The 15,179-nt window shown below is 35.2% G+C and overlaps 1 protein-coding gene across 1 annotated transcript in view; it reads left to right on the forward strand.

Annotated features, from left to right (window-relative positions):
- The window catches only part of LOC127019517 (connector enhancer of kinase suppressor of ras 2-like), a 211,649-nt gene that overhangs the window by 171,826 nt on the left and 24,644 nt on the right, over positions 1–15,179 (forward strand). The window contains exons 15-17 of the mRNA XM_050901586.1: positions 363–397; positions 10,351–10,399; positions 14,003–14,051. Of these exons, the coding sequence (XP_050757543.1) occupies positions 363–397; positions 10,351–10,399; positions 14,003–14,051 (133 nt within the window). The remainder of the gene's footprint in view (positions 1–362; positions 398–10,350; positions 10,400–14,002; positions 14,052–15,179) is intronic.

Consider the following 15,179-nt stretch of genomic DNA (forward strand, 5'->3'; position numbering starts at 1 on the left):
GTATTCTATGTTGTAATATTTGTCCTTTACACTTAAACTCCCTTTCAAATATTAACATTTTTACAAACATGGACATTCTAACAAATTTTTAGCTCCCTTCTTATTTTAAAGAGCTTTGATCACAATTATACAGCAGCTGAAACTATTTTATAAGTGCAGATGCAAGTTGCTTTAAACATGATCTTCATTGTGAAATAACTTTTAGTTTGAAATAAATTTTCCATTTCCTTTTCCTTAGAGCTACAGAATGACTACTGTGGTTTACTTCTGTGACTTCTTTCGCTGCAGATACCACTATGTTGAGTGCACCAAGGAAGTGTAGTCTTTAGTCGTGCTTAATACTATTTGTTTTTCTTCTACAGAGAGCAGGGGACACAGTCAGTGGAGATACTGAAAGGTAATTGCTTCTGTTATTCTGTATTTAATTATATACATAATCTAGCTATGAATTATATTTACTTGTTTACTTTTAGAACTTTAGTTGCAATATTTGAGGAATAAATTTTCAGGGTTTAGTGATATTAGCATTAATATCATTTAGTAAATGTCTTAACTTTCATTTGCCAACATCAAATATAAATATAGATTACAAAGGTTGAAAAAATACTTCAGATGTAAGTTTATAAAGATTATTGGGGGGGGAAATATACTACTACAAAGTAAAGTAGCAGAAGTTTCCCCCCCCCTTTTTTTTTACTTTTGAAATTTAGTATTTCAGAATCACTTTGAGGATGAAAAGAATAATGCATGTCTAGCATGATTTTTGGAAATAACAGGCAGAATTTTTCAATGAACATCTACATGCTAATTCAGTCTGTACAAAAATTACTGTTTATATTTGTGGCTTATAGTTGATAAATACTAAGAATGGGGACTTCGGTTTGTCCGTTACATTTGAATTTAATCAACTAATTCTAATGAATAAAATAGTGATTTTGTCTTTCTTTCCTTTGCAGTTTATCTGATGAAGTATGTTGATATTCTAGTTGCATCCAATAAGTCATATTAAAAGAATAAGTTTGAAATAACAGATACTTGGGTATCATAGTACGTCATAATTAAGCTTAATTGGAATCTGTTCATATGGATAATCATTCTTTTTTACATTTTTTCATCCTGTATATGGCCTAAACCTATTTAAGAAGCTAAACCGTGTGCTGAATATAAAATAATTAATTACATTTAGAGTGCTTTCACCAATCTAAAGAATTTAGAGTTGAAGATGGTTTTCTTCAGTGGTATAAATACACTACATTACAGCTAGAAGTCTGAGGTACCACAATATTAGTTGTTGATCACCAAACACAAGTCACCTTGTGCCTGATTTTTCAGGATTTTCAGGATTTTTACCTCTTTATATGTGTATTAAACATCGTAGTTCATTTCAAAGGCAGTTGTAATGGTAAGAATTTACAGATGTTTCCCCAGTTGTAGGGTGCTGCGCATGTTTAAAATGGCATTCAACTAAATTGAGTAGCACTGTTACCACCGATGAAAGTGAGGTAAAGATGGAGTTAGAAAGACTTTTTCTAGGATAAAATTCTACTTCATCTTATGAAAGACAGTCTTGTCTCTCCATTGTCACCGTTGTAGTAGTCCGTTACTTCATCATCCATTACCTCAGCTAAATGTAGATTCTTATTTTTACAATAAATTAGGTATAGTCCTGCTTAGTACTTTGTTCCAATTCGCAGCGAAAGCAGTATCCGTCTTGTATAAGGCAGGGGTTACACGGGGGGAAAAAGTGTGTCATTCTCAGTCTCTTTTTAAGTAACAATTGGATTTCACCTTTCGCCTTACCTCTTATACTGGAGTTTTCAGAACTTACTGTTTTATGTAAATCTTACGTATTTACTGTTTCCACTTAGTCTCCCAACTCTTTCACACCAGGTGCTATTATCCTGTTCTTCCCTTATACTTGTTTCTCCTTTTTGTCACTCCCTTTTCTCACCCTTCTTCATGCCAGTATGGCTGCTCCCTCCCTCAGGTCCTTCCTACCTGACTTTCTGCAACAGAAAGAAATCGCAGAACCACCCCCCCACCCCCCCAAAAGTCATACTTCTCACCCCTTTTTTGTCTTCCTTCTCTACACCCATAGTTTCTTGCAGCAACAAGGAAGAGTTGCAAAGGAATTTTGTTCTTCATAGAGCAAAGCATGCCTAATTATTCTGAGTGGATTGCACATGCTCAATTTGGCAGGGACATTACAATCCAGGTGGAACATCCTTGGTGTACAGGACACAGGTCTCTACCGGACGTCTGCCAAGAGACGTTTTCCAGGGACATCTGACTTGATGAAATTTTGGCAAACTTTCATAGCAAAAGGCTATTCTTTTATATTCTTTTATAGAATGACTCTCCTTTTCCTAATCCTTCTCCCACACATTTTAAAATTCAGGTCCAAAACACGACCATATTATAGCTTTTCAATATGTTGAAAGATTTTTTAAAAGAGGCAGAATTATATCTTCTTGCTCCTAATAGTCTTCTTTTAAGTGGTTTAAACAGCTTAAACCAAAATAAAAATATTTCAGATATTTATCCCATATAGGTAGGTTTTGGGGAGTGGGAGACAAACTGTGTGGATAGATTCACATATTTGGATGAAATAGCATTATCTTCATTAACTGTACAGTTCCTGCCGAGTTTCTGTAATATGATTGCATCCTTTGTTTCAAAAAAGAAAAAAAAGCCAAAAACTTGAAGACATTTCTCACATGTAGTAGAATGTACCGCAGGCTGCAGGGAATATATACTGAAAACACTAGCAGCTATGTGAGAAATACGAGACTACAGAATGTTACTATGAATATCCAGCTTTTTAAACTCATCAAATGAGTAAAATGTAAAGCAAGTCTAGCAGCTTTTTTTTAGCCTTGAGCAGAATAAAAGCTAGGTATTTCTGCATTACAACTCTGGTTTCTTCCAAACTGTTTTGGCACATATACGTCACATATTTGGCCCAGCACTACGCACAGGGCTGGACTTTCACCATCCATGCAGAGCACTCACACCCCTCATTATAAGATACTGTCCATTCACACATTAAACTCTGCCCCTATCTGACAGACAATGCAGAAAAATCTGAGCTCTACTTTTAAGCAGTCTTGTGGCTAGAAAAGTAGGGCAGCCACAGGCAAGTTGTGACTGTTCGCTTCCGAGCAGGTGTCATGATTTAGGAAATTACACTCTGCAATTGGAGGTGGAATCACTAGATGTGTGAGGGTTCTGAGGTTTTAGGAAGGCAAGCTAAATTAAATGCTTCCTGAAGAAGCAGCCAATTTGTTTTCCTTTTTACTGGAAGCAGTTTACTCTGTTTGTTATTGTTTCACAGATGAGAAAGGGGTAATGGGTATCTAACATGTAGTCGCTGCTGCAGCTTTTTTGCAGACAAACATCTGACTGTATGCTTAGCAGGGTTCACTGTGTTCTTTGATCTTCATTTTACTTTAGGAGAAATTTTTTTTTTCTAGTAATAGGAAACCTTGACATCTGTGGATTCTAGACATGCGTGCATAATGTAACCATGACATCATTACAGAGACCCTAGGTTTGAAGATCTTCCTCTGCTTAGCTAACCACACAGGCCTGCAAGGGAAAGAGAAGGCAGAAAAGAATTGTATCATTCATGCAGTGCACAACTGCTAGTTGAATAAACAGTTTTTATGAATATTTGCACTTAGTTTCCATGTGGAAATGCTGCCTAGGTTCTTTTTCCTTATTAATGCTTAAAAATTGTTTTAATCATGTCCACAGTTGCACGCTTCGGAATTTTTTTTTTTTTTTTTTAGTTTTGGTTAATGCTGGAGAGGTAAGAAGAGACAAATATTTTGAAAATAACTTTTAGTCTTGACATTGTTTTGTCAACTTTGCATGTACAGATACACCTGTATTGTAGTGACTGCAGATGTACAGATGCATCTGAGCTAGCTGGCTGTTACTTGAAGTATCAAGTAATAGCCTGTAGCATAGTTCTGAGCCAGTAGCTGAGCCAGCATGGAACTGAGAAGGGATTTCAAATCTCGCTACAAAATACTCAATAATTAATCTGCAGTGAGAATTTACTTGTTGTGACAGGAATACGTTACATAAGCTATGGAGGTTCTAATAACCTAAATATAAATCATGAATCCAGGCAAGGTGGTTAAAAATGCATTCCTGTGACCAGGCAGATAAATCCAAATTGCTACATATATGTTCTTGTGAACCAGCCATAAGGAAATTTCACATTGTACCTACAACACTTTTCTGCACAAATGTATTTTCTAATATGCTGAATTTATTTTTGTGTTTGTTTGCTCAAGTTAATTATGGTGGCCTTGACCCTGAGCTGCAACCAGATTGCACTTGAAGTAATTCAGAATGTGAGTCATGAAGGTTGAAGAGAGCTTTGCATGCCCCTTGCATCCAGAAATTTACATCGCCCAAGTATTTGCCAAGTAAAAAAGAGCAGGATGATAGGTGCCATTTTCTAGTTGTTCATAGCTGCTGTGGATCAACAGAGCTGTTACTCAAGCTCTCTGTGTTTCAAATCACCATATGCTTCTAAGTATCCAGGTGGCGCAGGGACTAACAGTATATTTTCAAATGCAGGCTTTGCTGCCGTCCATAATGTTTAACTAACAGCTTTGAAATTATCTCTTGATCATCTGTGCTGTGTACGTGAGCTCCGACATTTTTGTAACCTTATGAAACAGGAGCCATCCTACACAGGACTAGCAAGAAAAGCTCTCAAAATAGCCTGTTTATGGACTGTGCATCAACTTGGACATTCCACATAGGTCCCCAGTCAGAATGCTGAGAGCATGTTGTACCACGACAGAACATGAAATACACTACCCAGTAATTTATACCCAGTTATCTCTGTTCCAGGAGTGAATTCTGGCAAATAGTCATCTTTTTCTACCTACTGGAAACTTTTATAGATTAAAAAATTATTGCAAATTGGAATAGTCAAAATAGAATTTTGGATTGCTCTGTTTGGTCAAATAAGTAAATACAAATCAAAGAAATGCTTAGTGTCTAAAATTATTGTTTAGTCAATGGTAAATATATATTAGCAGTTTGTTATAACTAGAATCATTACATATTACTTCTAGTTTATAATCCTATCCATTACTGCCAGAGTAGGAGCTTTAAAAAAGTCAACAATATAGATTGTAACTCTCACCAAAGATGAGCTGAAAGGTAAGTAATACTTAAAGTAATTATTCTTGTTTCTAGACTGTATTCATTCGTTGGGATTTATTGTCTGTATCCTCTCACCTGTGGAGAAGCCAAAATGATAGCAATCTAATAAGATACATCAGTTTGTTCTGATACAGTTGCAACTTTCATTTAGTGATGGATTTAATGACCCTGAAGGTAATAGAAAGAGAATTGGGATGTTATAATTAAGAGCGCTGATAATGTGTAGGAGCTATTTTATTTGATCTTCTTTCTGAGCATTGCTTATGTGATCAAGGGATGCTTAATTTCTATGCAGCTGGTTTAAATCAGTCCTTGTTTTCAGGAGATATTCTACAAATTTTACAAGCTAAACCACTATTCCTTACTAGAGTTTATGGGACAATTAAAGATGTGTTACCTTTCTGTGGCAGAAAATGAAAATATGTTCCTCAAAAGGAAAAGTCGAATGAGTGTCAACATGGAGGTGGTATCCACAGCTGCACTTGCTTAGTGCTACTTGTTTTGCGAAGAAATAGCAAGTCACTTCTGTTCACTATAAGAGGAATTTTTATATGAACAGAAAGTGCAGGATACTCAGAATTCCGGTGATGCTCTTAAATGGCTATAACTGCTCTGATAGCAAAAGTGCAGAGATGTATGCAGCTAATTTCACATATTCAGTATTTGGTAGATGACAATTCTCAGCATTCATTAGAAATCTTTTACCAGGTATGTCTTTACAAGCTGATTCTTATAGCTTTCATCAAATACATTAAACTGGAATATAGTACTTCTGCTATTCCCCATACTTCTAGGTTTTTCCATTTTAATTTGTTTTCTAGAGATTCATTATTGCTATTTGCTAATCATACAACACTGTTCCTCATTTGAAATCCTGATTACAAATCTTATCACTAGACTTGCACTTCATTTGCATGTCCTTTAAGATGCAAGTTGGAAGTTACCACACCTACTCAAGTCCTTTAAATTCTCAGTGTTTTGGTTCCACCTAGGTCAAAGTCATTTCCATCTTTTTTTAGCTCATTCGTGTTAACCTTTCTACTTTAGCTCTATGTTCGGCATCATCATTCTGATTGAATACTCAGTCAACATGCATCTAGTACCGAGACCAGAGATAGATTGTATTTAACCTTGATCTGTGCTTGCTTCTTAGTACCTGCATTTCTCTAATTCATCTTCCCTTTTTATATTTGTTTCAGTTTGCTTACAACATATAATTTAGTCAAAGTTTTGAAGAATGGATAAGGAGGGAGGCAACCTTCTTATCCATAGAAATGCCAATATATGACACACAGCTAGGCAGAGCATATCAAAACTCAGAATAGACACTGCTCAAGTCCTTTGCATTTCTGTCAAATAGGAATACCTCAGAAATCCATTAGAGGAAAGTTATGATAGAATAAGTATTTTAGAATAAGCTTTATTACAAAATTAAATTTCATTTAAAGTTTTGCAGTTATTTGCTTAGTATTTTGCCTTTTTTATGTCATATTATGCAATGAATGTTTCTGCAGACATCCTGAAATAATTGTTTGATTTGTTATTGTTTTTTTTAAATTGGTATAAGTTACTCATAAGTGATTGGTCGTCCTTCTTCTAGGTTCTGCAGTCTGTTTCAAAAACAATATTATACATGAACAAGAAAACAAGCGTTTAGTAGAAGATCGACTGTTTTAATTGATTTGAGAAATATCAGCCCAGGCCATTATAACCGTATCACTGCACATGCTTTTTCCACCCCGCCCCCCTCATTCTTTTCCCTTTCACTTCTGTAACAACTGTTTTCCTAAAAAGAAAGGTGAGGAATAACTCAACCAAATATGATACAGAGTATTTCAACCAGAACAGACAACACACTAGGGTTCCTCTATGTCTAAATTAATTGGTTCTGTCACTTTCACACAGATAATTTACTTGTTTAAAGAGAAGAAAAGATGAGTATTTCGTCTTTTGTGATCTGTAGATCTGAATATTTGAGGAATAATTAGATTTGGGGAGGAGTATTTGACAGACATAAAATCTTTAAAAAACAAAAACCTCCTGCAGACTGTTGAAAACTGTTCCCAGATAAAAAACTTAAGTTCACTGTACATTAGAACATCTTTTCCTGACCTTTCTTAAGATGCCAACTTTTGAAGAGCTTTCAAAAGCTTGATTGCAGATTGCTTCTATAACTTTACAACATTTTTGCTGGTAGGAGTCTGTGATTACTGTAAGGAGACGCATTATTGTGTTTGCATGGAAGCAAATAAAACTTGACTAAGGACCTTCTAGATAGAAACACAGATGTATTATTCATGTTGTATATTGGCTGAGAGAAAGAATGGAAGCATTGAAACTGACACTTTCCAGATGGGTCAAAGCCATGATTAGAGAAACAGCCCAGAAATCAGAGGGGAAATGCCCAGCAGGATTGAAGTGCATTTACAGCATTCTCATGGGCAGACAGAAATGGAGCATTAATGACAAAATCTGCCTTGCAGCGGTTTGGGCGTCCGTCCATTCCTTTACCAAATGTTGGAAGCTGAACTTTTTTGTTTTTCAGTTGTTTCTTTCAATCCTCGTAATCTACAGACAGCTTAGAACTTCTAAGTCTTGCCTATTAACTTTTATGATTTTAATTTTAATGTTATGCATCCCATCTTTTCACTGCAGTCTGGAAATTTCCTTTGACTCAGGACTGATAGATGCTTTTAACTGACAATGCAGTAGTTGTTTCTATTGGTAAATTTGATTTCTCATAACAAGGGAAATCATCAAATAAGAAAATGCCACTGCCTGTCTTGCTTACTTAAGACAGATATTATTATGACCAGCAGAATTTGGGAACATGTTAAAAATGTCCAGAATCCTTTTATTCCTTTTTAATTTTTCCCCTCAATTCCTTTCCCATTCTTGCACTCCTTTTCTATTTATATGACATACACAAAAATATTCACATTTTTAAAGTTTTCCCACTTCTCCTTTTTCTTACTTTTGAAAACATGAGGGGAAATTGTGTGTCTGAGAATTTCTGTGCTATATAAGACAAAGTTGACCCTGATTCAGTGTCCTGTTTCCATCAATGGCCAATACTGTTTCTCACTGTATAAGGAAAGGCCTCTGGTGATGCTTCCCTGCTTTGTTCTCAAGCCTTTAGAGAGCTCCAGGAGAAAGCTCAGATACACCATAGATAGTATTTTTGCATTTTGAAGTCTGTGTAAATTTTTGGTATATCCATGGCATCCTGAAGCAAAACATTTTGGAACTCTTTGCTGTAGGATGCTGTGAATACCAAAAATTTTAATTGTGTGTTAACGAATGAAGATTCAAAACAAAAGAAGCTAACTGCTAATTTTATATAACTTATATAGCCCCTTTATTCAAGGAGACATTGAATATTTATTCCCTCTTTACTCTCTTCAGAACACTCCTGAGTTCATAAACCTCCACAGCATTGCCCTCAGTTGCCTTGAGAGACAGTTAGATGAGTTTCTTTTCAGTTTCCCTCTGTCCTCTTTGATGCTAAGGAATTAGAACTGTACGCTACTAAAAGTTTTGGAGGACCACTGCTATGTCTGTGCCTACCTAACAGCCTTCACTATTGTAGTGTTTCAAAAGGATTTAGGAATACAACTGCTGCTAACTATGTAGAGACAAATTATTGTATGCATAGTATTTATATGAGAAAGGTATGCAGAAAATGTCCCCTTAAGTGAAAAATTCACAAACAGGCCTACTGAACAGGGACTGTCTCAAGCTTTTTCCTTTCTAACCTAAAATGTTTTGCAGTACTATTGTGTCAGGACACTAATCACACATCTTCAGAAAAGTGAAACTCTGCCTGGACCTTCTCCAGGGATTTAGAACTTCAAGCAGCGCTCTGCAACAGCCTTTCTGAGAACTAAGCAGTATACCAGTTTCTCTAGTACAGGGATATTGATGTTAAAAAGCGTAACGACTAAACTTTAGCAGCAGTTGGAGCCTGCATCGAAGTTACTTTGGGAAAGTTGGTGTTCATTTTGTTGCTAAGAGTTTCTGTTCTTTACATCAGGATTGTTTCTGGGCGCACAGAAAATGGTGACCACACTTCCTTCCAATAGCAAATGTAACTGTTGCATTCCTTGTTTGCCAGCCAAGAAGATACTGTTAGGATATCTGTAGTGCAAAAATATTACTGTTTTTCTGATAAGCTAAATTTTCTAGTTAAATGCTAAATAGCTGTGGTCTTTATGAATTTCCTGTTTTTAAGTCCTTCCAGACTTAAAAGAATATGAAAGAGGAGGTGGGGGGGAAAGAACAGAACAAAAGAATATATTAGACTTTCTCTGTACCTGGCAAACATATCTGACAGTCATGTCAAATTTGACCTAATAGTTACGTATTTATTAATGTCTGGGTGTTTATACACACGCTTACATATTGCTAAAGTTAAGCTACCCAAAAAGTAACTCAAAGGAAGACACATACTGAGCAATTTGGGTTATCCTTGATTTGATTCTGTAATGACATGGGAAGGAACCAACTTTGCAAAATATGGAACACGTTATGAGCCTTTCCTAAAGGTCAGAATATCAGTTCAAATACATTTCTGTGAGCTGTTACATTTTAAAATGCAAATTACTCTTAAAACAAAACTGCTAAATTATTTATTTGTATTTCCACCTTTTTCCTGTTTAAAAATACTTACTCTTTCCCATTTTAATCCGGACACTAGGAATCCACTGTACCTGTGTTAAATGTTGTTGATGCCAAAAGAAAAGCACAAATAAGAGTCAGCCCTGCAACAAAGAACCAATGATTTATATGTCCTAAGACTGTAGTCCCTAGGAGGGAGGAATTGTGTTGGTTGCTTTTGAATCTTAGCTGATCAGGGTTGAGTATTTTTAGGCCAGTGATCGAATCAGAACCAGATATTCTCAGATGATTTATGTGTTCTTAAGTCAGAATATTAAGAATGGTTTTGCGCTTCTTAATAACATCAGCACTGTTCATCGAAAAAAATGGTTAAGTTTCCAAAGGGCCTCCCATTTTAAGTGCTGTATTTTAAATAACTTTGATACGTGATTACATCTGTAAGCATACATTTTGAAATGCATAGATTGTGTGTGTATATGCACTACTTATCCAGATTTTTTTTTTCCTATAGTTATTTGATATCTTTCTTCCTCTCTGTCCTAGATATGCAAGTTCTGCCATTGACCATCAAGGAAGCACATCCATGAGGAAGGTAATGATTTATAAATGTACTTTTCAACAGTTCAACAGTTCTCATATTTTTAAAAGATACTTAAGATATCACAAACCTTGAAATTTGTCTATATTATGAAACATCTGAAAATAAAAAGCTAGGGATAATTTCCATATTCAGAAAATCGGCTACTGCAGCCACAGCAGGTCAGTGTGTATGCAGTACTTTTGGTTAAGTTTAGTAGGAACCTTAGTAAGTATTCTAAAGTATGTACTAGTTTTGGGAGGAGAATCATAGAAAATGTCTAGGTCGGAAGGGACCTCTGGAGGGAAGGTTGCCTTGAAAGTAAAGAAAATTTTAAAAACTCTTAAAATATTCAAATAGTGTGAATACTATGATAGGGATACATGGGATTAAGATTTCAAAGATTTTTGAAGGTCTTCAATGGAAAATATCTAGATATTATTTTATTATTTAGTATTTTGGAAATATTTCATACAAAGGACAAACAGCAGAACCTTCATTTATAGAACGCCTATTTCTTCATTCTGGCTTAGCACTTTTTTCACGAAGTAGGTGCTAAATAACTTTTGAAAGTTGCCAGATGTCATTCTGCCTCCCAAATATTTGCAAAGTGAGGCTAAAGACCAGTGACAATAGCGGAAGATGTATGACTAAATTTTCTGCAGTTTGTGAAAACCTGCATTCCTGTTTATTGATATGCTGCCCTTATCTGCCAATCCCTACCTTGCCTGCTGCCTCCACTGGAAAACACTTGGACCTGTGGCTATTCCCTGGGATCCTGGTGCTGCAAATAATCTAATACACATAATGTGAGGAAATCAGCACTATGTGCCCTACGATTTGTGCACTTTGCTAGTGAATGCACTGATGGCTGTGTTTGGAACTTGTTAACCGGTTTCCTTAAAATTCCTGAGGTTCAAAATAGCAGAGGTACATGCAACCAGTTTTGCATTAATAGGCTTGGTTCCCTTCATCCTGACAGGTAACGGAATCTCTAGTCTCCAGGGTATTTTTTAAACATAGCAGAACTTTTCATTTGGTGATTCTGTGACAGCACTCCTACTACTACACTGTGATTATGTTGAGATCTCATTAATTTAGCTTCATGTAGCACAGATTAAATGCTATCACTTTTTTTTTCCATGGCGTGCTGCTTCTTGGGTTGGGGTGGGAGGGTGTGCATTTTGTTTAACATTTTACTTTGTGTTGTGGTTTTGAGATGAGACCTTAAATGCTGACAACCACAGTATGATCTTACATCATCTGTCTTTTTCCCATAGCAACTCTGAGTCATTTTGAAGTTGCAAGTTCTGACTGTTTTCTTACAGTGTTTACCACAAAGTTAATTATATTGTAGTTCCTTTATCTCTCAGAATATGAAGCTTACATTTTGTAAGTTAGCAGTGCTAATTAAGTACTGATTCCCAAGGTATTGCAAACCTTTCACTTTCTCTAGTTTTCTTACTTCAAATACGTTGTATGTGTGCATAAACAAAACATAGTAAGACTAAGTAACTTAGGTTATTAGAAGAGCTAATATTTTCAACTCTCCTTGATTTGTTGTGCTTGTATTTTTATTATTTTTAAAACTTTTATATTGAATGATGCATACCAGTTTCTGGTGAGTATCCTAATGTGTCTATCCTGCAGTTGTTCCATTTTTCCTGCAGTTCTTTAAATTCAATCACATATGAAAACTGTAATTTAATTATAGGGTTTTATTCCATCACTATATTTTTTTAGCCTAAATTGTGGACAAATTTGGTGATCTCTCTTTCAGAAACAGATACCTGCTCTGTCGTAATGCATCTTTGTGCAAAAAAAGGAACACTGAACAGCTTGTTTCAGTCACAGTCACCACAGAACACTGCTGCTGTGGCTTGCAATACATCAATAAAAACCCCAATGTTGCTGTGTATCTAATACTTTCTCACAGACTTACTTTTGGTTTTTCATTGTCTGACTGTTTTTTACTACATTTCCTATAGCACAGGAGCAAGCATTAATCTTTGTCTTCTCTAGTGCTCAAAACAAAGAGATAAATTTGCAGCTACCAAGTTAAATGGAGAATATGTACTGTCTTACGGTGATACAATGCATATACACTTACAGAGTTTGTCACCTGTCAGAATTACAATATTTTTGTGAAGCATTCATATACTGCGACTGACTGGGAGAACAGTCTGAGATAAATAGAACACAGAAAGCTAGTGTTCTCTGAGTCAGCTCTCTCAGGAGTCAAGAATTGCTAATTTCTGCAAGTCACTAGAAAATGTTCATGCTGTTCAACAGTGTAAACTGGCTAAATTGCAGAAGGGTTACAAATAGCTCTGTGCATGTGCAAGACGACTCCCCCCTCCTCCACTTTTATTTACAATAAAACTTTGCATCTCCAGTAGCTGGAGTCCTGTTTTCAGCTGTTGCTTTTCTATAGTGCTTAAGCTGTAATCCTTTGTTCTCCTAAATATTAATTTAAATATATTTTTTATTTTAATTATAACCCTCAGTTATTTTAGATTTTAATACTGTGACATTTAAACACTTATTGAATATGTTGTACCACATTTGTTAATAAGACCTTTTGTAGCATGTGTTTGCTTTTTGACCGCATGGTGAGGAGCTGCCGTAAGGTAGGGTAAGCAGTCAGATGATCTCTGGGAGAAGGTAGTTATAGCACTAGTTAAGGTAGCATGGAGATATCCCCATCAGTGACTGAGGTGCCCTTCTTCTAGGCCTCTGCTGAGCAGAGTGTTATCTGTCACAAAGGAAAAATCAAGAAAATTAAAAAGATGGCCCTTTCTATGCTACTCTTTGCCTGGATCTGCTGGTTTATCACACTGTGAATGTCTGCTGGTTTTTCTACTGGTAATGGCAGCATCAGTTACCAATCAGGCAGCTATTTCGTCATGTTGACCTGTAATTTTTCCCCTAGCATTTACATGTTTGAGATAAATCCTTAGCATCTTTTGAGTAGTACTGCTGTTTTTAAAAGGTTTAAATAATGTGATACTTTTAGGTTGTTCTTAAGAATCTGTAATGATTTTATAATGCAGCCACAAAAGAAAGAATTTTTCTTTTTTCTCCTCAGAGTTACTCTGTCAACCTACCAACCTGACAAACTTAATTGTTTCTTATGGTTGGAAACAATTAAAGAACGTGACTTCAACATGTCATTGTTCACATGACTTTACACGTTAACTATATAATGTTTGTGGTGGATATTTCTTTTTGAATGAATATTTGTATAACTGTCTCATGTATACTTACAACAAACTTCAAGTATCATTCATTTTACTAGGTCATTCATATGAGTTTATATCTTTAGTTTTCAAACTACTGTATAACCATTCATGCAAAGAATCCTTAATGATTTGATTGCAATTGTAATTAATAACTGAAAAAAATGGGATTTTAATTTGCAGATTTAGACTGTGTTGTTTTCTTTATGATGTTTATAACAGTAGTAAGAGAAAAATGACAAAAATGAGATCCTATGATAACTGATCCTATGATAACTGACCCTAAGATAACCATGGAGATGGTAGCAAATGCCAGCTGTTTCATGTTACTACTATTACCTGCATTGGTTTTTCATAATTTTTTTTTTTTTCCTTACAGTCATTCCATTACGCTTCCCTCAGGGTAAAAAGCAGAAAATGGTCAAAAGGTAACTTATTGGAGTTAACATTTTGAAACTAGGAAATGAGACTTCTTCTCTGATAATAAGTGATCTGGATCAAATGCCAAAGGTCAACTTAATTCAAATATTTCTAAATGTGATAGTAAACATTGAAGTAAAATACCGTATTAAAATACCAAATAAATGTGTTAGAAGGTATAATATTGCTAGACTCGGTGGTAAAATTTCCTCTGACTTAAGTAGAAAAAAGGTAGTATCTGTATATTTTGCCATTTCCTTCTGCTCTCTTTCTTTATCTATCCATGGCCTATTTGAGACTGTTAAAACAATGAACACATGAAAAATAGTTACAGCATAATAAATTTGTATGAAAGTCTATGGCCAGTGAGCTCTTTTTGTACTATTTGTTGGTTTAGTTTCCTTTCTATGAAAATTTTCCTTTTATTGTACTATATGTTTTTAATACTTCTAAACCTGACCAGGACACAGCACAGTATTTTATTCTAAAAAGAGCAAAATGTTAAGAACTTGGCTGTGGAATGTTGCAGCACAAAGGATGGTGTTTTGAAGTTATCTAAATTTCTTCACTGTTTCACAGATGTAGGACAAATATAATTCTTGTAGCAATATAAACTTGATTTTTCACAGAAAAATGTCTAATATTTTAAGGAAATTTCCTACAGAGTCTTTTTCAGGAAAAAATTATATCATAATTAAGAAAAAAACCCTGTTCTTATTGATATTTACAAGGTACACTAAAATTTTAAGCCTTTCAATTAGGATGTATTGAAATAACAATGACAAAAAAAAACCCTTTTCCTGGTGCTATGCCTTTAAACAGGATGCAGTAAAGTTAAAATATTGTTGTTCAGTTAAATTCAGGATGGAAGAAATGTAAGCATGTGCATTTTTATGGAAGTGGATAATCTTTCTTTTTTATTGACTATAAAAATTGAGTTGAAAAATTCCCAGAATTTGACAGGCCTTCTATTGCTAAAAGTAGTAACAGAAGATATACGGAAGAAGTGTTTACATCCGTATACAGATTATGTCATACTCTGAGTTTCAGATTGAGGGCTAAATGAATACAGTTTTACTTTGGAATGATGATGCCCATCTTAATCAGATAAAAATGCAGCCCTAAGAGGAATGAAC

This window comes from Gymnogyps californianus, chromosome 9 (genome assembly GCF_018139145.2).
Source record: "Gymnogyps californianus isolate 813 chromosome 9, ASM1813914v2, whole genome shotgun sequence".
In the NCBI taxonomy this organism is placed as follows: domain Eukaryota; kingdom Metazoa; phylum Chordata; class Aves; order Accipitriformes; family Cathartidae; genus Gymnogyps; species Gymnogyps californianus.